Source organism: Mustela lutreola, chromosome 9 (assembly GCF_030435805.1).
Source record: "Mustela lutreola isolate mMusLut2 chromosome 9, mMusLut2.pri, whole genome shotgun sequence".
NCBI lineage: Eukaryota > Metazoa > Chordata > Mammalia > Carnivora > Mustelidae > Mustela > Mustela lutreola.
In genome coordinates, this window is record NC_081298.1 from 27,667,294 (window position 1) to 27,693,995 (window position 26,702).

The 26,702-nt window shown below is 40.9% G+C and overlaps 1 protein-coding gene across 4 annotated transcripts in view; it reads left to right on the forward strand.

Annotated features, from left to right (window-relative positions):
- The window catches only part of PSMF1 (proteasome inhibitor subunit 1), a 48,185-nt gene that overhangs the window by 15,262 nt on the left and 6,221 nt on the right, over positions 1 to 26,702 (forward strand). For all 4 annotated transcript variants that reach the window (XR_009344618.1, XR_009344619.1, XM_059133687.1 and 1 more), the window contains exon 5: positions 8,299 to 8,484. Coding sequence is in view for 2 of the 4 variants with exons in the window: in XM_059133687.1 (XP_058989670.1) it covers positions 8,299 to 8,484 (186 nt within the window). In the remaining 2 variants the exon portion in view is untranslated. The remainder of the gene's footprint in view (positions 1 to 8,298; positions 8,485 to 26,702) is intronic.

Consider the following 26,702-nt stretch of genomic DNA (forward strand, 5'->3'; position numbering starts at 1 on the left):
CAAAATAACAAGTATTGTCCAGGATGTGGGCAGATTGGAATCCTTGTGCATGGTTGGTGGAAATTTAAAATGGTGCAGCCACTGTGGAAAACAGTGTTGTGGTTCCTCACAAAATTACATTACCATAGAATCCAAGAATTCTTCTTCTGGGCATATACCCAGTAGCATTGAAAGGGTCCAGAATGCATACTTGTATACTCACGTTTATAGAAGCATTATTCACAGTAGCCAGAAGGTGGAAGCCACGTAGGTATCCATGAATACCTAGAACAGATGAATGCATAAACAGAACGTAGTATAGATGCACAGTGGCATACATGCAGTGTGGTCTGTACCTACAGTTACTCAGCTTTAAGAAGGGAGGAAGAGCTGGACACAGGCTTCCACATGGAATAACCTTGAGGACATTATGCTAAGCAAAATAAACCACTCAGAAGCAAACATGTTAGGATTCTGCTTAGATGAGATATCTATAGTAGTCAGATTCCTAGAGACAGAAAGTAAAACAGTGGATGCTGGGGCTGGGAAAATGGGTGAATAGGGAGTTACTATTTCCTGGATACAGAGTTTTAGTTTTACAAGATGGGGAGCTCAGAAGATGGCTAGTGGTGGTGACTGTAATCTGCACCTCACACCGCTGAGCTCTATGCTTACAGATGGTTACGCTGCTAAATTTTATATGTATTTTCCCACAATTAAAAACATTTTTTTTACTCTGAAAAATACTCAGAACCCTCCAGTGAATGTTGTTTGCTCTTAGGATAAAAACAAAATCCTCGATGAGGCCTCAAGCCTAACCCTGGCAACCTTATCCTGTACCACGTCCCCCCCCCCCAGTGGCTGTGCCTTGGCCAGTGTGCCACACACACCTCTCCCCTGCTTCTGAGCTCTCCCCTGTGCGTAGAGCACTCTCTCTGACTGCCTCACGCAGCCAGCTCCCGGTCTTCCTTCAGTTCCCATTGAAACTTGAGTTCCTCAGAGAAGCCTTTCCTGCCCGCCCACCAGATCTGAGGTTTCATAACACCCTTTTAAGCATTTGATATGTCGGTGTTTTATGGTTAGAGTTGGTCACCCCCACCCTGGCCTGTGATGTCCTTGAGGGCAGGGCCTGGGTCTGTTCTGCATATAGTGGCCAGTGGAATGAGTGAAGTGAGGCCAGCCCAGAGCCGCAGCCAGAGTGGGCGCTGCACATTGTGTGAGCCCCGCACCCCTAAGGTGGGTAAGGAAAGGACGTGGAGCCTTTCTCTTGACTTCTTCATTCTGGAATTGTATTGCAGGAGAAGATGATGAAATCTGTGCAGGAACCCAGGTCCCGTGCTAGGCTCTACATGCCCATTCCAGCATTTAGTCCCCTTAGCAGTACTGCGAGAAACGATGACAGTGTCTCCATTTATTTATTTATTTATTTGTTTTAATACATATGTTGGGGTTATGTGCTGGGGGAGTGTTTTGTTTTGGTTTTTGATGACTGTGAAGTGCGGAACCAACAATGCTACCTTGGAGTGTTGTGAGAACAAAACGAGATGTCAGCACTGAGTGCTCAGGGCTGGGTGTAGCAGCTTGTAGTAAACATACAAAGGGAAAAATATCTCATCACTAGGAATCATCTCCATGGAAACTGAGGCTCTGAGAGCTGGGGTATGGATCTGCCTCCTGATCGTTAGGCGCACCCTCCCTGCTCTGTCCTATTGTCAGCGACACTGAACTGCCTGTCTCTAGTCACCTTCCCCGATCCAGCCCTCCTTGGTAGGTGCTCATGGCTTGTCTTGTACACACTACAGGGGAAATTTGTGCCCCTGCTGAGCAAACCCTGATTTCCTAAGGAGCAGGAAACCAGTTCCTCTCTGCCGTGCCCCTTCTATTTCTGCCCTTGCAGGATGGTAGCCTATAGGCTGTCTTTGCTGCTACCAAAATGGCAGTGCTACAAAGGCTTAGAAATTGTGCAAGAATTTCAGACTGGAATTCTGCAGGTAAACACACATCCTACATAGAGGGATCAGAGGCCTTCTAGCTGTATCACACACAGCTCATCTGATTGAAAGGAAAAGAGGATTTAGATTTTCCCCTTCCACCCAGCTTGGTCAGGGAAGCAGCAAGGTCCCCAAAGTTCTGTGTTCTGAGCAAGAACCTGATTGTTGTAGGGATGTAGAACCCACAGGCCCTTAGATCTTCCAAGCCATTTCACGTGTTACACTTTTGAACCACCAACTCTTTCTTCACAGTGTTCTTTAGGATTGACACATTAAAGTGGTAAAAGTAAAATTGTTCTCGTGGAAAGGGTAAGGGCAGGAAATAGAGGTCCCTGGGCTTTCTCTTTTATCCTCCGTGGGCCCCCTTCTGTGAAAGAGAAAATTTGAAATCACTGATCTACTCTAAATCTCTCAGTCCTCTCATGGTTATATAATAAAAATGTATTTTTTAATTAAACGTTTTATTTTGAGGGGCACCTGGGTGGCTTAGTTGGTTAAGGGCCCAACTCTTGAGCTCAGTTCAGATCTTGATCTCAGGGTCATGAGTTCAAGCCCCGTGTTTTGCTCTATGCTGGGCATGGAACTTACTTAAAAATTTAAAAAATCAAAAAATTTTATTTTGTGATAATTGTAGTCTTAAATGCAGTTGTAAGAAATAATACAGAGGGGGAAAAAGAAATAATACAGAGATTCTTTGTATCCTTTATACATTTTACCTCAGTGATCACATTGTACAAAACTGTACAGCTAGGATATTGACATTGATATAAGTCTTTTTAACACTGTAAGGATCCCTCCTCATCTTCTTCTTCTTCTTCTTTTTTTTTTTTTCTTTTTTTGAGAGGAGTAGAAGGGACAAAGAGGGAGAGAGAGAGAGAATCTCAAGCAGGCTCCAGCATGGAGACTGACATGAGGCTCTATCTCAACCCAATGATCATGACCTGAGCCAAAATCTAGAGTCAGATGCTTAACCTGATGGAGACACCCAGCTGCCCCCATAAGGATCCTTCCTGGTGCCCTTTTATAGCCACACCCACTGTCCCTCCCCATCCCTAACCCCAACAACCACTTCTTCTCCATCTCTAACATTTTATTTCAAAAATGTTAAGGAACACCTACCTAGGTGGCTCATTTGGTTAAGGGTCTGCCTTCAGCTCAGGTCATGATCCCAGGGCCCTAGGATTGAGTCCTGCATCGGGCTTCTTGCTCCGTGGGGATCCTGCTACTCCCTCTGCCTGCCACACCCCCTGTTTGTGCACTCTCTTCGCTCTTGCTGACAAATAAATAAAATGTATTTTTTTAAGATTTTATTTATTTATTTGAGACAGAATGAGATCACAAGTAGGCAGAGAGAGGGGAAAGCAGACTCCCTGCTGAGCAGAGAGCCTGATGCAGGGCTCGATCCCAGAACCCTAAGACCATGACCTGAGCTGAAGGCAGAGGCTTAACCCTCAGAGCCACCCAGGTACCCCGAAATAAAATCTTCTAAAAAATACCTTTGCCTTAAAAAAAAAATGTTAAGTAAATGGAATCTTACAGTATGTAAGCTTAGGCTTATGGGATTGGCTTTTCTCACTCTGCATAATGCCATATGCACTATGAACACTATAGGCATATGCATACCTGAATGCTGAGACATTCAGGTACAGGCTTTAGTGTGGACGTAATTCTCTTTCTCTGTGATAAATGCCCAAGAGCACAATGACAGTTGCATGTTTAGTTTTTTAAGAAACTTCCAACTGATTTTCTAGAGTGTCTGTGCTGTGTTACGTGTGCACCACCAGTGAATGAGTGATACCATTTCTCTGCATCTTCACCAGCATTTAGTGGTGTTACTCTTTTTCATTTTAGTTTTTCTGATAGGTATGTAGTATTATCTCATGGTTTTAATTTGTATTTCCCTAATGGCTAATGATGTTGAGCATCTTTCCATGTATGTATTTGCCATCTGTGTATCTGTGTATCTTCTTTGGCAAAGTGTCTGTTCGCATCTTTTGCCCATTTTCTTTCTTTTCTTTTTTTTTTTTTTTAAAGATTTTATTTATTTATTTGACAGACAGAGATCACAAGTAGGCAGAGAGGCAGGCTAGGGGGGGGTGGTAAGCAGGCTCCCCGCTGAGCAGAGAGCCTGATGCAGGGCTCGATCCCAGGACCCTGGGATCATGACCTGAGCCGAAGACAGAGGCTTTAACCCACTGAGCCACCCAGGCGCCCCTTCCCCTTTTCTAATTGGATTGTTTGAGTTTTTTTACTGCTGTATTTATAAGAGTTCTTTATATACTTTAGATGCAAGTCCTTTCTTAGATGATGGCTTATAAATGTTTTCTCCCAGCCTATAGTTTGTTTTTTAATTCTCTCAAAAACGTCTTTCACAAAGTTTTTTATTTTGATAATACTTATTTTATCAACTTTATGGATCATGCTTTTGGTGTCAAGAATGCTTTGCCTAGCTTTAGAGCCCCAAGATCTTCTCTTATGTTTTATCCTAAGCTTTTTATAGTTTTGCATTTTACATTTAAGTCTGTGGTCTATTTTAAGTTAATTTTTAGGTAAAATGTGAGGTTTGGATAGGGGTTCATTTTCTTGCCTGTGGATGTCCAATTGCTCCAAACCATTTGTTCTTCTTTCTTTCAACTGCTTTTGCAGCTTTTTCAAAAAGCAGTTGTCTGTACTTAATGTGTGCCTGTTTTTAGGTTTTCTTTTTTTTCTCATTGATCTTTCTGTGTGTCCCTCTGCCAGTATCACACAGTTTTGATTAATGTAGCTGCATAGTAGACCTTAAAATTGAGTAGAATGATTCCTCCCACTTATCTTGTCAGAAGAGTCCGAGCTATTCTAGGGTCCTTGCCTTTCCGTACTAACTTTAGAATAAGCTTGTCTGTGTCAATAAAGACCTTGCTGGGAGTTGCATTAAGCCTGTAGATCATTAAACCTATTATGGGGAAAATTGACATTTTCACTATGAACATGGTATATCTCCATTTATTAAGTCTTATTTGAATTATTTCATCATCATTTTGTAATTTTCAGCAAGTAGCTCCTGAACATGTTTTTGTTGTTTCTTTTCTGGAGGAGGGGGGTGATTATGAATTATATTAGGCTCTTAGTTTCGATTCGCAGGTATTTACTGTTAGTATATAGAAATGCGTGTTGATCTTCTATGCAGTCACCTTGCTGAACTCATTGTTCTTGGAAGGTTTTTTGGTAGATTTCTTGGGAATTTCAAGGGTGACCGTCATGTCATCTGCAAAAAAGGGAAGTTTTATTCCCCTTCTAATCTATATTTTTTTCTTTTTTCTTATTTACTTGCTTTATTGCAATGGCTAGAACTTCAGTGTTATGTTATTTAAGAGTGGTAAAAGAGAACATCCTTGCCATATTCCCAGTCTGAAGCAAAGCATTGAATCTTTTGTTATTTTATTATAATTTTCATTCAAATTCTGACTTTATTTACTGGATTTGTAACTAATAGTTGTTCTGTTAACTTACTTAGGTAATGTATGTAAAGGACTTAGAACAGTGCCTGTCACATAGTAAGTGCTCAGTAAATATTAGTTGTTGTATCATTATTGCTCCATGTATATGAGCAGCCTTTTTCTAAAACTCCATATTTAAGGTCCCAAGAACATATGACCTAAATCATATGGGAATACAATCCATATTTCCCACTTTTACCTGTTCAGTGGCTTCTCAGATTAAGGGAAATAAACTTAATTTGTAAGACTTCTACCTCTCTTTCCATTCTAGTAAATCTTAAGAGGGGGAAAAAAGTCATAGCTCAGCTTTTGTTCCCTCCTTCCCTACTCCCCAGTCTTTCCCTCCCACTTAGCTTCAGAAATATCCTGCAGTCAGCTCAGGGCTTTCATTATTAAAATGATTGTTATTGTGGGTTTGTTTGTTTTTTAAGGTTTTTATTTATTTATCTAACAGAGAGAGCACAAGCAGGGAGTGCAGCAGGTAGAGGGAGAGGGAAAAACAGGCTCCCTACTGTGCAGAGAGCCCCAGTATGAAAGGCTTGATCCCAGGAACTGGAGATCATGACCTGAGCATGATCTGTCTGAAGGCAGACACTTAACCTACCAAGCCACCCAGGAGCCCCTATTAAGTATTTTGTTAACTGTGGATTTTTGTTGGTATTCTTTATGAAGCTCAAGAGGTTCCCTTCTGTTCCTGGTTTGTTGAGTTTTTATAATGAATGGATTTCCATGTTGGATTTGGTCAAATGCATTTTCTGCGTCAGTCGATAGGATCATATATCTTTTCTTTGCTCATTGATATCGTAGGGATTTGTGAATACTGATCCAGCTTTGCATGCCAACAGTGAATCCTGGGGGTGTATGATTCTTTTAATATATTTTTTAATTCTGCTTGTTAGTACTTTGTTGAACATTTGTGCATCCAAGTTCATGGGAAATGCAGGTCTGTAGTTTTGTTTTTTGTGCTCTTTTGTCTGGCTTTGATGTGAGGCAATCCTGGCTTCATAAAATGAGTTGGGAAATGTTTCTTCCTCTCCTATTATCTGGAAATAGCTGTAAATTAGTCTTAATTCTTCTTTAAGTGTTTGGTAGCATTCTCCACTGAAATCATCTGGCTCTAGAGATTTCTTGTTTTGGGTGCTTAAGTATGAATTTTTTTACTGTAATAGAACTCTTCAAATTATTTTATTTTGGCTGAGTGTTAGTTTGTGGTTTTTGAAGAATTGGTGTATTCTAAGTAGTTGAAGTTGTTAGTATTCTCTTATTATCCTTCCAGTGACAATACATGTGTTGTAATATCCCATGTCATTCTTGCTATTGGTGATTTGTGTCTTCTCTCTTTTTGTGTTTGCCAATCTTGCTAAAAGTTTGTTGATTTTATTCATTTTTTGGAAGAACTTTTTTTTTAATTAATTTTCTCTCTCATTTTCCTGTTTTCTCTTTTATTGATTTTCATTCTTTATTATTTCCTTACTTCAGCCTTGCTTAGGGCTTTTGTTTTAAAAAAATATATTTATTTATTTGACAGAGGTCACAAGTAGGCAGAGAGGCAGGCAGAGGGTGGGGGAAAGCGGGCTCCCCCTACTGAGCAGAGAACCCGATGTGGGGCTCCATCCCAGGACCCCAAGATCACAACCTGAGCTGAAGGCAGAGGCTTTAACCCACTGAACCACCCAGGTGCCGCCTTGTTTAGGGTTTTATTTGCTCTTTTTCTAGGTTCTTGAGGTCAGAATTTTGATTATCGATTTCCTTCCTCTTTTCCAATGTGAGCATTTAGTGCAATGAAGTTTCTTCTCAACACTCTTTTAGCCATATCTCTGCCTATTTTTTCCTAAGATTTTAAAATTTATTTTAAGAGAGAGTATGCAAGTAGGGGGAGGGTCAGAAGGGGAGGGAGAGAATACCAAGCAGATGCCCTGCTGAGAGGGAGCCCCATCATAGGACTCGATCTCTCAACCCTGATTGTGACCTGAGCCAAAATTAAGAGTCAGCCGCACAGCTGACTGACACACCAGGCACACCTACCCCATATAATATGTTATATATTTATTTTTATTCAGTGCTTTGTATTTTCTTCATGTCTTCCTCTGTGACCTGAGGGTTTTCTAGAATTGGGTTAATTTCCATTATTTAGAGACTTCCTTCTATTTTGATGTTTGGTATCATTCCATATGGTCAGAGAACATACTCTATATAGTTTCAGTTTTTTAAAATTTGTAAGATTTGCTTTTTGGCCCAGAATATGTCTCATTTTAAATTTCAGATTTTTAGGAATTCTGGAGCACTACCCACTCATTGCTACCTCAGCCTGCCTCAACACTCAGCTACAGCCCACCATGCTTGGCTGTCACAGGCAGAGAAAAGAGGCCCAGCGTAGCCTTCCAAGGGCTCTGAGTTGGTGACAAAACTGACCTTGAGCCCCCAGAGCCCCGCCTACCTGGACCAGGAACCTGGTTCATCCTCCCCAAGAGCCTTGGCTGTCCATGACCCTTCCCATGACCCTTGATGAACACACAATGAGGCTGAGGAGAGGGTTGGGCAGGTACAGAGGAGTAGCCAGTCCAGGCCCTGTGCCCCTGCACTGTCACCTCTTTCTAATGGGGTGGTAAGCGAGGAGGGGCAACTCAGATGCCTAAGAAGCTTAGGCCCAAATCTCGGAGACGACACCGGGCTGTTGCCCCCCTCACACAGGTCCGCCGGGCGGCCTGTCCCCACCCTTGCAAACAGTCCAAGCGCAAAGCAAAGAGCTATCAGGGCCGCCACTGCCGCCGCCGCCGCCGCCGCTGCCAGAATAGTGTATACGGGGTTGCCAGCCAGGTGCAAGCAGTTGACACCTCGTCTCCTTCCTACAGGACCTACAAGAACAGTGAGGAACTTCGGTCTCGCATTGTGTCTGGAATCATCACACCTATCCATGAGCGCTGGGACAAGGCTAGTGTCAGCAGTCTCCCCCGGGAGTTTCCGCCTGCCACTGCCAGAGAGGTGGACCCGCTCCGGATTCACCCACAGCACCCACACACGAGCCGGCAGCCTCCCTGGTGAGTACAGAGCCCCCAGCAGGCAGCCATCCCGTGCTTCTGCAGGGTTCTAGCCATAACCATCCTGCCACGTGGCCCCCTCTCTGGTCTCCATGTGTCTGCAACAGATTGTCTGAGTCTTGGTGGATGGAGACAGAAGTGGAGCATTGAGTTCTGATACGGCTCCTAGTCACCCTTACTACCCAGCTTATTTGGGTTGCAGGGACTGGGGCTGTGCATTTCAGGGAAACACGGAGATGCAGAAGTACCTTCCCAGAGGGTTGGAGGCCAACTGTCTTTCCCGTTCCATTTCATTCATGGCAGCCACCTAACCTCTTTGACAGCTTCAGAACTTTTCCAAAGCAACATGAGGTATGAGTATGTCTCATCCAAGATCTTACCAGATTAGGGTGGGAGCATCTATGACAGGAGACTCATGCTCTGAGGATGGAGACGAGAACCAGTGGGAGACCTTAGTGTCTGGTTGAGACCGCACTTTTCCCAATTTGGAATCCCCAGTGTAGCAGTAATGGGGGCCTGGGGCTTCACCGTGGGGCCATAATAAGCACTCAGTAAGTGTTCACTGCCATTGTTATTTTATCCTGTTTTGCAATTAACGTATCCTTGTTTAGTTAAAAAATGGGAAATTAATTTATTACAATGAATAATAATTGGTAAGTCTCTTTGGCACTCTTCAGAAATCCTGTGGGGAGGGTGAATACTAAAAAGTAGTTGAAGGATTGGGAACAGCTTGTCTAATCTAACCTCCTTATTTTATAGATAGGACCACAGGTAAGATGACCTGCCTAAGGTCACCAGCCACTAATAAAGAGACAGGGCCAGGGCTGCAGTTCACTTGTCAAATCCCAGTGTAGTGCTGTGGCTACGATGTGGCCAAATATGGTGGCAAGATTTAAGAACAAGCCCTGGATGGCAATCAAGAGGTTGGGGTGGATTTTTACACCTTAAGTAGATAGTAATTCTCAGCTCTCTCAGACTCACTGCCCATGTCAAAACAAATACTTCGTGAAATCTCCTTTACTTTTCTTGAAATGATATTCATAGATAATCTAACTGAATGTACACTTCAAAAGGAATCAGTATAAAGTCCTAACTATAATATAAATGAGAAATAGAGAGTAATTAATAAGATAATGTCTGTTTGATCATGTAGATGCTTAAGCAGAGTTACACTGGAAAATAAAGTCAGACATTTGCACTTGTATATGGAATTATGTAGAATTTGACAGCAACAAAAGCTGGCATATACACATGTATTCAAGCCAAATTCAAATACTATAAACTGCATTGCTATTACTAACATGACTCTTCTGAAATGATGAATAGTTCTTAGGAGAATGGCAAACAAAATATTAGATGGAGAGTGTCTCATTAGACTTGGATACTTTATGAAGGCTTTATACCTCCCTGAACACCTAACAAGACTTTGGAAAGTTGTGTGGGATGCGGGTCATTTTTCTAATGTAGAACTCATTATGTAGAATGTGCCTTGTCTCTGGCGTCCGCCTCAAGTGCTGTGAGGATCCTCCAACCACAGAGGCAAGCAAGAATCCCCCCAGGGCTTCCACAGCAGCACCTCGAGGCTCTGCCACCCTAACTAGGAATCAGACCTGGAGTTTTTAATTGTGAAGATAAAACTTCCTAACCTTGGAAGAATTGAAAGAATCAAAAATAACCATTTTGCAACATCTCCTGAAAGAACGTACCTAGGCACAAATCATCAGCGTTTGCTGAAACCCTTAGGTAGCAGGCTGATGGAGAACTTTATAAAGAATAGATCCAGGCTGATAGCACCTGAGCCCATAGATCAATCTTAACACTAAAAATGGTGTAGCCAGACATTAAGTGCTTTCTGATATGATGCAGCAGTAAGTACACAGCAACCTGGGTTTAGATCTAACTCTCACATGAAAAGAAGCATGAGAGATAGAAGAATGAGTTAAATAAACACCTGAGGATACATGTGTTGCAGCCAAAACTGGAACATTTTAAAAAACTGAACATTTTTTACAGGATAAATTAACCTTGTTTTCATTGTCACATGAATGGCATGAGGAAAAAAGGGAGAGCGGGGCTGTTATTAAAAGAGTTATATCAACTAAATACAGTGTTTGACCTTGTCTGTCTGGATCTGTGGGGCCCTGATACCAAAACCAGAGACCTCAGAAGAAAGCTACAAACCAGTATCCCTTTTGAATATAGATTTTAAAATCCTCAACAAAATACTGGCAAAATAAATCCGGCAACGTAGAAAAAGGATTATATACCATGACCAAAAGAAATTTATCCCAGAAATGGTTGGTTTAACATCTGAAAATAAGTCAGTGTAACATACCACATTAATGGAACAAAGGACAAAACCACATGTTCATTTCAGTAGAGAAAAAGCGTTTGACAAAATCCAACACTTTTTCAGAATAAAAGCATTTAGCAATAGAAGGAGTTTTCTTACTCAATAAATAGCATCTGCAGAAAACCCACAGCTAATATCCTAGTTAAGGAAGAAAGACTAAATGCTTTACCCCAAAGATCAGGAGTAAGACAAGAATGTCTGCTCTTGTTACTTTTATGCAACATCATACTTGAGATTCTAGTCAAGACAATCACTTGAGAAAAAGGAGAAGTATCTAGATTAAAAAGGAAGATGTAAACAAACTCTTTTACCTGAAATCTCATATATAGGACATCCGAAGGAATCTTCTAAATAAACTTTTAAAATAAACAATGTCAGCAATGTGACAGGATACATGATCAAAAAACAAAAATCAGTTGTATTTCTGTACATGAGTAAGGAATAATATGAAAATTAAGGAAATGATCCCATTTATAATAACCCCCAAAAGAAAAAAAATACTTAATAAATTTAACAAAAATTAACTTGTACACTGAGAATTACAAAGCATTTTTGAAAGAAATTAAGATTAAATAATGGAAACACATCTGTGTTCATAGATAAGAAGAATTAATATAGGCAATATTCTCCAAATTGATATACGTATTTAGTGCAATCCCAATCCCAGAGTTTCTTGTTTGTAGGTTTTTTGTTTTCTGGGGTTTTTGTTTTTGTTTTTGTTTTCAGAAATTGTCAAGCTGATCCTAAAATTCATATGGAAAATCAAAGAGAACCAGAATAACCAAAGCAATTTTGAAAAAGAAAAAAGACTCACACTTTCCAATTTTAAAACTTATTACAAAGCTACAAGTAGTCAAGACAGTGTGGTACTGAAATAAGGATAGAAATGTAAAGCCAAAGGAATAGAATTGAGATCTAGAAATAAACTAGGGGTGTCTAGATGGCTCAGTGGGTTGAGCCTCTGCCTTTGGCTCAGGTCGTGATCTCAGGGTCCTGGGATGGAGGCCTGTATGGGGCTCTCTGCTCAGCAGGGAGCCTGCTTCCCCCCACCCCCACTGCCTGCCTCTCTGCCTCCTTGTGATCTCTCTCTTTCTGTCAAATAAATAAATAAAATCTTTAAAAAAATAGAGATAAACCCATATATCCATGGGCAATTGATTTCAGCAAGTGCGCCAAAACAGTTTAGTGAGGGAATAATAGTCTTTTCAAATGGTGCTGAAACAACTCTATGTCCACAGGCAAAAGGATGCAGTTGGACCCCTTCCTTACACAGAAATTGACTTAAAATGGATCATAGACCTAGGCATAAGAGAACTGTAATACTCCTAGAAGGCAGGAATAAATCTTTATGACCTCGACAGTAGTTTCTTAGATACAACACCAAAAGCACAAATTGGACTTTGTCAAAATTAGAACCTTTTGTGCATCAAAGGATAGTCAAGAAAGTGAACAGATGCAGAAAAAGCATTTGACAAAATCCGGCATCCGTTCCTGATTAAAACGCTTCAGAGTATAGGGATAGAGGGAACATTCCTGAACTTCATAAAATCTGTCTATGAAAGACCCACAGCAAATATCATCCTCAATGGGAAAAAGCTCACAGCCTTCCCGTTGAGATCAGGAACAAAACAAAGATGCCCACTTTCACCACTCTTGTTCAACATAGTATTAGAAGTCCTAGCAACAGCAGTAACAAAGAGAAATAAAAGGTGTCCAAATGGTCAATGAAGAAGTCAAACTCTCTCTCTTCGCAGATGACATGATTCTTTATATGGAAAACCCCAAAGACTCCACTCCCAAACTATTAGAACTCATACAGCAATTCAGCAACGTGGCAGGATACAAAGTCAATGTACAGAAATCAGTGGCTTTCTTATACACTAACAATGAAAATACAGAAAGGGAAATTAGAGAATTGATTCCATTTACTATAGCACCAAGAACCATAAAATACCTGGGAATAAACCTAACCAAAGAGGTAAAGGATCTGTATTCGAGGAACTACAGAACACTCATGAAAGAAATTGAAGAAGACACAAAAAGATGGAAGACCATTCCATGCTCTTGGATTGGAAGAATAAACATTGTTAAAATGTCTATATTGCCTAGAGTAATCTATACTTCTAATGCCATTCCGATCAAAATTCCACCGGTATTCTTCAAAGAGCTCGAGCAAATAATCCAAAAACTTGTATGGAACCAGAAGAGGCAATCTTCTGGTTCCATACAAATTGGAACCAGAATCGCTGGTTCCAATTTGTATGGATCGCTAAGGAAATGTTGAAAAACAAAAATAAAACTGGGGGCATCACGTTACCTGATTTCAAGCTTTATTACAAAGCTGTGATCACCAAGACAGCATGGTACTGGCATAAAAACAGACACATAGACCAGTGCAACAGAGTAGAGAGCCCAGATATGGACCCTCAGCTCTATGGTCAATTAATCTTCGATAAAACAGGAAAAAATATACAGTGGAAAAAAAGACAGTCTCTTCAATAAATGGTGCTGGGAAAACTGGGCAGCTGTATGTAGAAGAATGGAACTCGACCATTCTCTTAACACTGTACACAAAGATAAACTCAAAATGGATAAAAGACCTCAACGTGAGACAGGCATCCATCAGAATCCTAGAGGAGAACATAGGCGGTAATCTCTTTGATATCAGCCACAGCAACTTCTTTCAAGATATGTCTCCAAAGGCAAAGGAAACAAAAGCGAAAGTAAACTTTTGGGACTTCATCAAAATCAAAAGCTTCTGCACAGCAAAGGAAAGAGTCAAAAAAACAAAGAGGCAACCCACGGAATGGGAGAAGATATTTGCAAATCACAGTACAGACAAAAGGTTGATATCCAGGATCTATAATGAGCTCCTCAAACTCAACACACACAAAATAGACAATCATATCACAAAATGGGCAGAAGATATGGACAGACACTTCTCCAATGAAGACATACAAATGGCTATCAGACACATGAAGAAATGTTCATCATCACTAGCCATCAGGGAGATTCAAATAAAAACCACATTGAGATATCACCTTACACCAGTTAGAATGGCCACATTTAACAGACAGGAAACAACATGTGTTGGAGAGGATGTGGAGAAAGGGGAACCCTCTTACACTGTTGGTGGGAACGCAAGTTGGTGCAGCCTCTTTGGAGAACAGTGTGGAGATTCCTCAAGAAATTGAAAATAGAACTTCCCTATGACCCTGCCATTGCACTCCTGGGTATTTACCCCAAAGATACAGATGTCGTGAAAAGAAGGGCCATCTGTACTCCAATGTTTATAGCAGCAATGGCCACGGTCGCCAAACTGTGGAAAGAACTAAGATGCCCTTCAACGGACGAATGGATAAGGAAGATTTGGTCCATATACACTATGGAGTATTATGTCTCCATCAGAAAGGACGAATACCCAACTTTTGTAGCAACATGGACGGGACTGGAAGAGATTATGCTGCTGAGTGAAATAAGTCAAGCAGAGAGAGCCAATTATCATATGGTTTCACTTATTTGTGGAGCATAACAAATAGCATGGAGGACATAGGGAGATAGAGAGGAGAAGGGAGTTGGGGGAAATTGGAAGGGGAGGTGAACCATGAGAGACTGTGGACTCTGAAAAACAATCTGAGGGGTTTGAAGTGGTGGGGGAGTGGGAGGTCGGGGTACCCGGTGGTGGGTATTATAGAGGGCACGGATTGCATGGAGCACTGGGAGTGGTGAAAAAATAATGAATACTGTTATGCTGAAAATAAATAAATAAATAAATAAAAGTGAACAGATAACCCACAGAATGGGAGATAGCATTTATGAATCATAGTTGACTGTAGGCTTGTATCGAAAATACATAAGCCTTACAACTCAGTAATAAAAAAGCCCAGTTTAAAAGTGGTTCAGAATAGTTAAAGTAACCCATGAGCATGTGAAAGATGCTCAAAATCATTAATCATCAGGGAAATGGAACTCCACACCACAGTGAAATAGCATGTACGACTTCTGTATGTGAATGTCCATAGTATATTCATATAGGCCAAAAAGTGGAAACAGCCTAAATACCCATCAGCTGATGATCAGATCTACAAAGTGACAAGTGTGTACAGTGAAAGTTATTCACCAGTAAAAAAAGGATGAACTACTGATGGATGTCACAACCCGTGTGAACCTTGAAAACATTTTGCTGAACCTTGAAAACATTTTGCTGAGTGAGAGGATCTACATATTGTATGATTTTATGTGAATTGTTCAGAATAGGCAAATCCATACACACAGAAAGAAGATAAATCATTGCCAGGAACCGAGGTGGAGGGATTGGTGGGCATGAATAGGGAATGACTGCTAATTGGTACAGAGTTTCCTTTTGGGTGCAGAAAATATTCTTTTTTTTTTTTTTTTTAAAGATTATGTTTATTTATTTGAGAGAGAGACCATGAGAGGGCAGAGATCAGAGGGAGAAGCAGCCTCCCTGCTAAGGAGAGAGCCCAATGTGGGACTCGATCCCGGGATTCCAGGATCGTGACCTGGGCGGAAGGCAGTCGCTTAAGCAACTGAGCCACCCAGGCGCCCAGGTGAAGAAAATATCCTAATAAGAATATTTGCACACTCTGTGAACATCTAAAGGCCATTTCCCTGTATAATATAACTGGGTGAATTTTGTTATATGTGAAATATTATCTCAGTAAACTGTTAAAAAAAAAAAAAGTCCTAGCCTTGCCTTGGCTTTATTGGAAATGTGAACATATAACAACAGAAATGAGGTCTCTGGGTTCAGACTACAAGAAAATTGATAATTGCTCATGATTGAGACTTTTGTGTCTTACCTTCAACTAGAGAGTAGTTTGTTAGTACCTAAGTTGTATTTTATGGGTTCATCATCATACCAGCAGAAGTGATTTATTTAAAATAAACTGCTGAATACTTCCCCCCCTTAGAAACAAGGCATAGGTATCCACTCTTACCAGTCTTACTCATCATAGTACTGAAAGTTTTGCTACTACATTAAGATGAGAAATAAAATTAAATAAAAGGATACAAATAAGAGAGGAAGAAATAAAACGGTTCGTGTTTGCAGATGACCGTGGTCTACATAGAAAATCTCAGGGAATCTACCAAATAATAGCAGTAGCAACAGTAATAATCACGAGTTCAGCAAGGGTTACCAGCCCAGAGCTCAGAATGAATTTGAGCTGGTAACTCAAATAGGATCACAGATCTAAATGTGAAACTTCATGCTACAACATTTTAGAACTCACAGGAGAAACTCTTTTGGATATAGGGCTTGCTGAAGCATTTGTAAGACACTAAAAGCACAATCTGTAGTAGACATGGTTAAATTGTACTTCATCAAAATTAAAAATGTTTTTGCTCTATGAAAGACCCTGTTAGAGAATGAGAACATAAACTACAGGCTGGGAGAAATGTTTGCAAACCACGCATCTGACAGAGCAGTTGTGTCTAGGAAGATACAGAACATTCAAAACTCCACGGGTTAAAAAAAAAATCCAATCAGAAAATGGGACAAGGATGTGAAGAGATGGCACACTGAAAGGATACACAGATGGCACATAGCATGTGAAGCATGAAAAGGTATTCAGCACCATTAGCCATTAGGGAAATGGAAATTAAGCAGTGAAATCCTTCACACCTACTAGACTGGCTAAAATTAAAAATAAAAATGATACCAAATGCTGGAGACAGTGCAGAGAATCTCAGTCTCTTACCTGTTGGTGGTGGGAATGTAAAATGGTATGGCCACTTAAGAACATTGGCTGTTTCTTAAGCAAACACTTCCTATGAAGATCTAGGAATTGCACTCCTAGGCATTTATCGTCAAGAAACAAAAATTATGCCCACGCAGAAGCCTATAGACAGATGTTCATAGCAGCTTTATTTGTAATAGTCAAAAACTGGAAGCAATTCAGATGTCCCTGAGTTGGTGAGAGGTTACGCACGCTGTGGTGCTGCCTGAGGAATACTCCACAAGGTAAAGGAGTAAGAAAAAGCCAATTCCAAAAGGTTACAAACTGTATGATTCCACCTTCACAAAACTTTCAGAATGACACTATTAGTAGATGTGCTACATAGATCCGTGTTTGCAGGAGGCTAGGGATGGGGGCAGGCTGTAGGTGCGACTATGAAGGTGGGCGAGGTAGCATGAGGGGAGCTTTGCGGTGGTATCACTTGGAGAAAACTGGGTGAAGGTGCGCAGGATTTCTCTGCACTCTTTTTCCAACTTCTCATGACTCTTTATTTTAAAATGAAAGGTATTTGAAAATGTAGATGCTAAGGAACCACTTAGGTTCTTAAGTCCAGAGTATTTCTTGAGCTCACTAGGTGTGTGACACTAGATCCAGCCATAGGTGCTTCGTGAAGACCCGTGATGCCATCTGCTCCTGCTGTCCTCTCATCAAGGAGGGACAGCGTACTAGGGAGCATGTAGAAGAGGAACCTGAACCACACTTGGTGTTCAGGGAAGGCTTCCCCAAGGAGGGGCTGACCTCTCGGCAGGCTCCTAAAGAATGAGGAGGATGCGTTAGCCAGTTCAGAGTGGGATAGGGAGGGTGTCCCAGCATGAAGGCCTGGCCTGTGCAGAGCCCTGGAAAGATAAGAAGTGAGTAGAGCCAAATGGAATGGTGGGGGTGGGGAGGGGGGCAGCAGTAAGACAGAAAGCTGAGACTCCTTGTTTCCACATGCCACTCTTAGCACGTGGGACTTGGTCCCTTTTTTCCTGCCACCCCACCCACCTCCCCCATATCAACGAGAGAATATTATATGGCAGTCTGGAGCACAGGCTTTGGAGGTCGATCAGCTAGATTCAAACCCTGACCTTGTAGCTTGACCTCTCCCTTGGTGAGCACATGTAGCCTCTGGGAGCACCTTGGTCTCCTCATCTGCGCCTTGAGAATTGTTATGCCGGTCTGCAGGGTCTCTTAGGATTGATATGTAATGGATATCATGTGTTGAATTCATTGCTCAGAATATAGTAAAGGTTAGCTAAATACTCAGTGGACCCCATTCAGATAGCAAGTGGAGATCAAAACCAGACTGAAGGTGTAATGAGTGGACGGTCCTCCCAAATACCTAGCATCTTACCCCCACAAAAGGATTTGATGCTGTGGAGCCACTTAAGCTGTGAGAGTATGGACCTGGGGTTGTGTGGGATGACTGCGTTTAGGCCCAGCCCCTTAACAGACATGGTCTCTTTATCATCAACATTGGCTGCATTTATCAAGGAGAGTGGTAATTGCCATTTCTTGGTTGTCGGCCGTGTTGACCGCCGAACCAGGTGCTTTCATTTATGGTGACTCATCTTCCAGACAGGCCCCTGAGAAGGTCCGTAGCATCCGTGCACTACACGGGAGGGGTCGGTAGATAAGAAAGTAGCGTGGCTTCCCAGCCTTACCTAACTGGAAGGGGGAAGGCTGGGCCCAGTCTGCGCCTTCTGTGGGTCTAACTCTGCCCATGCTTTCCCCACTGTACCCTTCAGTTTTAGTTTATGCGATAATCAATTTATGTACAAATCCAGTATAGTGAGTGCACAGTGTGGAGAGAAATCCATCCCCTTGCCATCCCTCAGTTAGGTCTTTCTCAAGCTAGTCTTTCTCCCAGGACTAGGACACTGCATTACGTGAGAGATGGTCAGAGAAGAGGCAGAATGTTTAGGAGGCTTTTTGTCAGCCGCTCACCCCCCTCCGCCCGCCCTCCTTGCCAGCCCCCTTCCTCCTCTGTTGGCACAGATGTCTGTGATGACACCGATTCCTTTATTAGAGCCCCCCCCACCAGGTTGCTGGGCAACCAGCACTCACACTTTCACCTTTTTGTTTTTTCCTCAAATGCAGGATTGGGGGGGGGGGCGCTGTAGGGCAGGAAGGAGGGAAGGAGCGGCACAGGAGCCGGCCCATCTGGCTGCGGCAGGGTGTTAATTAGCCCATCACGGGAACAGCCGAGGCTTGTACTCGGAGTGGGAAATAGTCAGCCTCTGCCTCCTTCACAGAGGACACGGTTCCATGTCACCCTGCTTGCTTTCCACACCCCATCTTGTGTAGCCCACCCCTGGAAATCTCCAAAAGCAAACACATAGGGTGTCCGTCTTGGGACAGAAAGAGATCTGCTTCCCTAAGTGTGTGGAGATGTGTACCCGGAGTTTGTCAGAGGATACTGGGCGTGACGCAGGCTGCTTCTCAGCCCGCAGTACAGGTGGAGAGGACATTCCATTGTGGTGGAGAGTTGATAGTGAAAAGTAGGACTGTCCTACTCCTGAGATCTCTAGGGGGAAGAATTACTGAAAACAGCCCATCTATAAGGGAAGGTTTTTTTGGTTGTTGTTGTTTTTTTTTTTTTAATCTAAGCCTAACTTTTGTTGTTGTCTTGCGATTCTAACCCATTTCCCTTTGCTCCATCTGTCCTCAGGCAGACTGTATGCCCCAAATCCTATTCGCTCTTTTGAAAAACCAGCTTTTCCTACGCTTAACAGGCTTCACTAAAAATAAATCCTTAGATACAGAGCTCTTGTCATTCAAGATTCATTTTCAGTACCAATCAGCCTGTCTTTACATACTTTTGATGTTTCCAGTATTTTGTGTTCTGCATTTTCTTTTTAAAATTTCATAACCTGTTTACTAAAGTGCTGAATCTATCTTTTTTAGTATCTGATATTTTATTTTGCTGATATGCTATAGTTTGCCTAACTTCCATGGGATATTTTAAGCATGTTCAATTTTTCATTTTAAATAGTAAAGCTATATGCATCTGTATATAGTTTCTTCTTCTGCTTCATTTGAGTTATATTTTCCATAGTGGCAGATCTCAACATTTTTGGTCTCAGAAAACCCTCTTAAACTCTGAATTATTGAGGAAGAATTATTAAATTTTGAATTATTAAAGAGTTCTTGGGGCACCTGAGTGGCTCAGTTGGTTTAGTGTCTTCTGCCTTCAGCTCAGGTCATGATCCTGGGGTCTGGGGATCGAGTCTTACATTGGGCTCCATGCTCAGTGAGGAGTCTGCTTCTCCTTCTCTTTCTACCCCGTCCCCATTCATGCTCTCTCTCTCCCTCTCTCTTGCTGTCTCTCAAATAAATAAAATCTTTTAAAAAAGAGTTCTTGTTTGGGTTCTATCAGTCAACATATTTGATATTATAGCTAAAATGTTAAAAATACACATTTATTCATTCACTTAAAAGTAACAATAATGAACCCATTACATGTAAACACAACTAAGAAGTTTTCACAAAAATACCTATTTTTTTCCTCAAACATAAAAATTTGGCGAGAATGACTTTCACGTTGTTGTAGACCTTTTTATCATCAGGCATGGAAGACAAGATTCTCGTTTCTGCTTCTGCATTTAGTCTGCAGGCAGTGACGTTTTTGTTGAAGCCTTATCAAGATAGTTATTAGATAAAAGAGTGGTTTAATAATGTTTTCAGGGGTGCCTGGGTGGCTCAGTCAGTTGGGCATCCGACTCTGGATTTTGGCTTAAGGTTATGATCTCAGGATCATGGGATCGAGCCCCATGTCAGGCTCTGTGCTCAGTGCAGAGACTGCTTGAGATTCACTCTCTGTTTCTCCCTCTGCCCCTCCCCCTGCTCACTCACACTATAAGTAAATAAATAAATGAAATCTTAAAAAATAAAAAATTAAATCCACTGCTCTGTCGTGTCCTTTGAGTGGATCTTTAACCCAGGTATGATATTGGAAGATGATATATTGATCATTTGGGAAATATTGGTTCACTGAGTTATATAGATCTGCTAAAGGCTGACCATTATCCAATATCAATCACATTTATTAATATTACCCGTCTCATCACCATCAGTACTGGGAGGCCATCAGATTTTAATACAAACTTCCAAATTGCTGATTTTCACTTGAAAGCTTCGTTTTATCATTAGTAATAATGTCAGTTGCTTTCCTTGCGGTAACAGTCTCACATTGTTTTGAGAAATGTCTTAAATTAAAAAAAACAACAAAAAAAGTCTGAATAGCCATGGTTTTTCTGTTAGTCATTCTTTCAAGTAAGAGTGGTTTTCCGTGAAAAAAAATGGCCAGTTGAGCTGGCAGCCTAAATGCAAAAGTATTGATAAGTACAATTGCACTTCTCTATGCCGCAGAAGTGCTTTATGCCTGTTTCCCATCGCATTACATAGAATAGGAAAAAGAGGTGTGTTCAAAGATGGCAGTTTTAGAACACTTGGTAATTTTTTACTACCTCATCGAGAACATTCTAAAGTGACACTGGATGTGCATAGTGCATCGTTGATGGCTGACCAGGGAGGGCACACTCACAGCTAGTTTGGAGCTACTGCTGGGATTTATGCTAAGGCCTCAGTGATTTTCCTCACCACCACTTTTGTACCATCAGTGCAGATTCAACACAGTGGACAAAAGTACATAGCTTCTAAGATGAAATAGCTTTGATCTCATGGACCCCCCGAAGTGAGTGAGTTTCAGGGACCACTCCCCCAGGATTCTATGGAGGACGTTTTGCATCCTTTCTTTTTCTTGTTAAAAAAATGTTTATAAGCTCTTTTAGCCATCCCCTTTTGCTGAGGAGTCTTTCACATCTCTTGCTCATTTTTCTCTTTTGTTGTTTGGTCTTTCTGTGATTTGTAGGCATTGGTTATATATTCTGGATTTTAGGTCTTTTGTCAGATAAATGTATTACAAATATCCTCCCTGTGTAGCTTGCCTTTTCACCCTGTCAGTGGTTTTTTAAATTAAAATGTTTTTCATTTCTATGTAATCTAGATTATCAATGTTTTCCTTTAAAGTTTGGTGGTAATTTTTTTTATTGTTGAGAAATCTTTGCCCTACCCTAAGGTCATGAAGTATTTCTCATATTTTCTGGATGCTTTGTTTTACCTTTTGTATTTAGATTTATAATCCATTTGAAATTAATTTTTATGTGTGGAACAAGATAGGTTGATATTTTACTGTATTGCTATCCAGTTGATCCAGCACCATATTTTGAAAAGAATTATCCTCTACCTATGCCACCTTAATAATTAAATTTTCATTTTTCACTACTCATGAAGCTATTATTTCCTGTTCTTAAAATTTGCCTTCTTTGCTTTTCCTCTTAGAGCCAAATAAACTTGATCTCTTCAGTTTTTCCCATGGATGGTCAGGTTAGCTCAATAATAATTATACAGCCTCTACTAGTTGAGTGTCAGCTATTGCAAGCAATAAGCTGGGCCTTTGTCCATATGAAACATCCATATGCTCTTATTTAATCCTCTTAATCCCGAGAGATTGATAAGGGCTGTCCCTATTTTACAAGTACGGAAACTGATGTTCATGTATAATAAGTAACTTGATCATAACCAGTATAAAGCAGAAGTTGTGATATAATAATAGAATATTGGATACCACTTAATTAAACTCTTCGTTATGTACCAGGTGTTACACTTTTGTAAACATTCTCATTTAATACTTAAAACAACCTTGAGAAATAGTGTTGTCAAATTTCGCAGGAGAGAAAGCTAAAGGCTTAGAAATTTCATTTCCTTCCCTAAATCAAACAGCTGTTAGGTGGTGAAGCCAGAATTTGAACTTGGGTCTAACTCTAAAACCTTTGCTTTGACCTCACAGTTTCTCATTTCCGAGTAGGTCTGTTTAAATGTTGCTTGTGTGTCGAGCACTGTACCGGGCACTGGAATTACATGACGAGGTATGGACCCAGCCTTCAAGGAGTTCACAGTCAATCTGGGCTGATGGCCCTGTTCATTCCAGATCATAAGTCTTTTAAAAACAGTGACATATTTCTGAGGTCTGCTGAAGCACAGAGAAAGGTGATTATTCTGAAGGACTGATTGGTACAAGATAGAAGTAAAGGTTTCACAGAGATAATGCTTGATGGGTTAAATTTTAAGGACTAATACAAATTTTGTGGTATTGGGAGTAATTGGCATGCATTGTTGTGGGGACAGTGGGTATAAATGAGGCTATGTGTGTATGTGTGTGTGTGTGTGTGTGTGTGTGTGTGTGTGTGTGTGTTGGGGGGCAGCAAGGGAGGGAATAGGGCCATTATATTTACCTGTAATGGCATGTGGAAGGAATAGGGGAATGTAAGGAACACATTACGAGGGCCCCTGTGGGCTAAGGAGCTAGATTTGATCCTGGGTAATGGGAACTGTCAGAACATTTGGGTTGGAAAGCATTCTGATTGGGACCCCTTGAACCACTGACTTTTCTTTTGAGGAAGAAGTTAGGTTCTGACAACTATTAATATTTAATAAGCCCTTACTATGTGCCAAGTGGTTACATTAAGTTTAATTTGTAATCTGTCTTCTTCTTCCTAATGAAACTCCTAATTCCTCATAATGAAATTCCTCCATTTTACGGAGAAAACTGAGGCACAGAGAGGTTAATTAACTTACCCAAACCAACACAGCACAGACATTGGAGCAGGATTCAGCCCTAGTATTTCCTCCTTGCAACATGCATGTCGGCAGTCATTTCAAAAGAAACAGTCTTGTCTTAGACTGTTCTGAGAACAAAGAGAAAATAGTGTGGCTGGAGCTCAGTAAATTGGTGGGGTAGAGAGAGAGGTGATGACCCTGTAGGGGTAAGCACGGACCAGGGCATGCAGAGCCTTGGGGGCAAGATCAGAAGTAGTAGGAACCCCTAGGTATGTTTAACAATAGAGAGGCTTCATACTGTTTACATTTTATTTTTTAATCTCTCTGGCTCCTTTGTAGAGAATGGATCACAAAGGGTCAAGAGTAGAAACAGGAAGATGAGGTCAGGAGCTGACACAGGCACTCAGGCAAGAAACTGTGGTGGTAGGTAGTAAATGGCAGACAAGGCAGATGATCTTGGGTATATTTGGAGCTACACCTGACAGGATTTGCTGATGGGTTGGCTTAACAAAGGGGAGACAAATCAAGGATGATGCATCTGGGGTATTTTTGCCAAAGTCACTTCTGATTTGGGGTTACCACAGCTAATACCTCAGTGAACATACTTCCAGACTTGGAGCACATCTGTGAATTATTTCCATAGCATATATTGCTGTAAGTAGAATTACTCCATTAAGGACTAAGCCTGTTTTTCAAGATTTTTATGTTGCCCAGTTGCCCTCCTAAACAGTTGTAACTACTTGGCATTTCCACTATATTTTGATGTTTCCCTATCCTTGCCATATTGCTGGAATTAGTCTCCATTTTCTTTCAAATTAATTAGAAATGCATGATCCCAATAACATTTGTAAGCTGACTGAACTCAAATTCAGTTCCTTGTTTTTGTATGACTTGAGGTCCCCATTCCAACCCCAACATTGGCTGTTGGCTGAGAGCCTCTCTCTCAGCTCCTGAAGACTTCCGACATCTCTTCTCACATGGCCTCCTCCATCTTCAAAGCCAGCAATAATTTGTCAAGCCCTTCTCATGCTTTGACTCTCCCCCTCCAACTTCTCCTTTGCTGCCAGCTAGAGAGAGTTTTCTACTTTTTAAGGGCTCATATGAGTACATTAGCCCATTCAGATCATCCCTATTTTGAAGTCAGCTGTGCCATTTTACATAACACAATCACAAGATTGATTCCTCATCTCATAACACGGGTTCTGGGGATTAGGCAGTGTGGAATACTGAAAGGGGCCATTTCTAGAAATGTTACTACCACAGCCTACCTTCTGGCCTCCCAAATGCAGTATACATCTTCCCTTCCCTAGGATTCTTAAGAGTTCCCCATTCCTGCATCAGCTCAATGTCAGATCTTACTTGAATCTCCTCAGCTTGCAGGACCCAAATCTCACCTTCTAAATTGTCTAAGTCAGATGCAGCTGAGGCTCCTAAATACAGCTCCTCTATCTTTTGAGCAGAGAAACAGATTTGCCCCCACCACACAGTGGTGGGACAGGCAGAGGATAACAGTTACTGATTTCTGACAGGAAAAAAACATGTACAGGAAAATTATTACTCACACCATTATTTATAGTTACACAGACCAGAAGCAATACCAGTACCTACAGTAGAAGCATAAATTTTTAAAAATTTGCTTCACTTGAATGATTATTACTTGGTCAATAAAATGTCAATAGCAAAGACAGACAACTTGGGAAATACAGGACCTAAGTGGAGGAAAACAGTAGGGTCTAAAATTATAATTTCATAAAAGCATATTTATGGAAGAAGACTAGAAAAACAGCAGTAAGAATCATTGCGTTAGATTATGGTAACATTTTTCTAACAGTTTGTTAGTATAATTTGTGCATTTTTTTTTTTTTTTAAATCTTTGTTCACCTAGCCTAAATGCAGTATCAGTTCCCAGTTCACCCTTAAACTCACAGGATTTCCTCAAGGTGGGGAAAAGGAAAGGGTTAGTGTCCCATTTGCTTAGAGTGCTCTAACTGTGCTCCACATGAGCATGTATATGCACTTTTGTCTACACTTCTCAGCATCCCCATGTCCCCAGTCCTAGGTTTCCACACTTAGCAGAACAGAATACATATAACACACCAAAATTTCCTAGCTGAACTTGTACCCCGATGGGCCTAGACATTTGTGTTCCCCAGAGTAACAAAATCGGGTCACTTGAGAACTTGTGAAAAATGCAGAATCTCAAGTCCCATTCTTGGTCTTCTGCATTAAAACCTGCACTTTAGCAAGATCCCACACTGATTCATCTGCACATTAAAGTTCGAGTAGAACTGCCAAGGTGGTTCAGACAGTGTAGCACATACGTGTTATAGAACTAAAGGGCACAGCAAAAGGCTCTGAAAACAACTGACATTAAAATGAGAATTTGGATCCTGAACCCAGCTATGTTGGTTGCCTGCTAAAATAAAAATAGCAGGATGCCTCCAGAGCCTCATAACAAATGTTCAGACTATGCAGGATACAATCCTGAATTATTGGGCATACAGAGAACCAAGAAAACTTCAACTCCCAAAAAGACAACAGATGCCAGCTCTGAAATGACACAGATGTTGGGATTATTTGGCAAAGATACAAAGCAGCTATTATAAAAATGTTCCAAGTGAGGGCAAACAATCTCGAAATAAGTGGAATAATTGGTCTCAGCGAAGAAATAAGATACGATGAAGAACCAAATGGAAGTTTTAGAATTGAAAAATAAAATAATCAAAATAACCTCACTGAATGAATGGTTAAATAATAGAAGAAAGAGTGAACTTGAAAACAGAGCACTAGAAATTATCCCGTCTGAACACAGAGGGGAAAAAAAAAAGATTTAAAAATGAGGTTTCAGGGATTTGTGAGTGAATTATGAAAGGTCTAACATTGGGGTGATTTGAGTCTAAGAAAAAGAGAAAGAGTACAGTAGAGAAAAATTACTTGAAGAAAATGATGCCTGAACACTTCCCAGATTTGGCAAAAGACACAAGCCCACAAATTCAAAAAACTCTGCAAACCCTAAATAGGATAAACCCAAGGAATTCCATGCATGGAAATGTAATCAAACTCCTGAAAACTAAAAACCAAGAAAAAATGAAAGTATCTAAGGAAAAACAATGACTTGCTTATAGAAGAACAAGGACTTGAATATCGATTTCTCATCAGAAATCATGGACACCAGGAAGAAGTAGATCAATGTTCTTAAAGTGTGGAGAAAAAAGAATTGTTAACCCAGAATTCTGTATCCAGCAAATATTTTGCTTTATTTCTGAAGGATATTAAAATATTCTCAGTGAAAGGAAACTAAGAGAATTCATAGTCAACAACTCTTCGCAAAAGGAATTGCCAAAGGAAGTTCTTCAGATAGAAGGGAAATGATACCAGATGGAGACGTGGAACATCAGGAATGAAGGAAAAGCAATTTACCAAAAATGGTAAATGTCTGGGTAAATGTAATTGACTGCTCTCCTCTTCAATTCTCCAAAATGTGTTAAAGTTGAAAGCAAAAA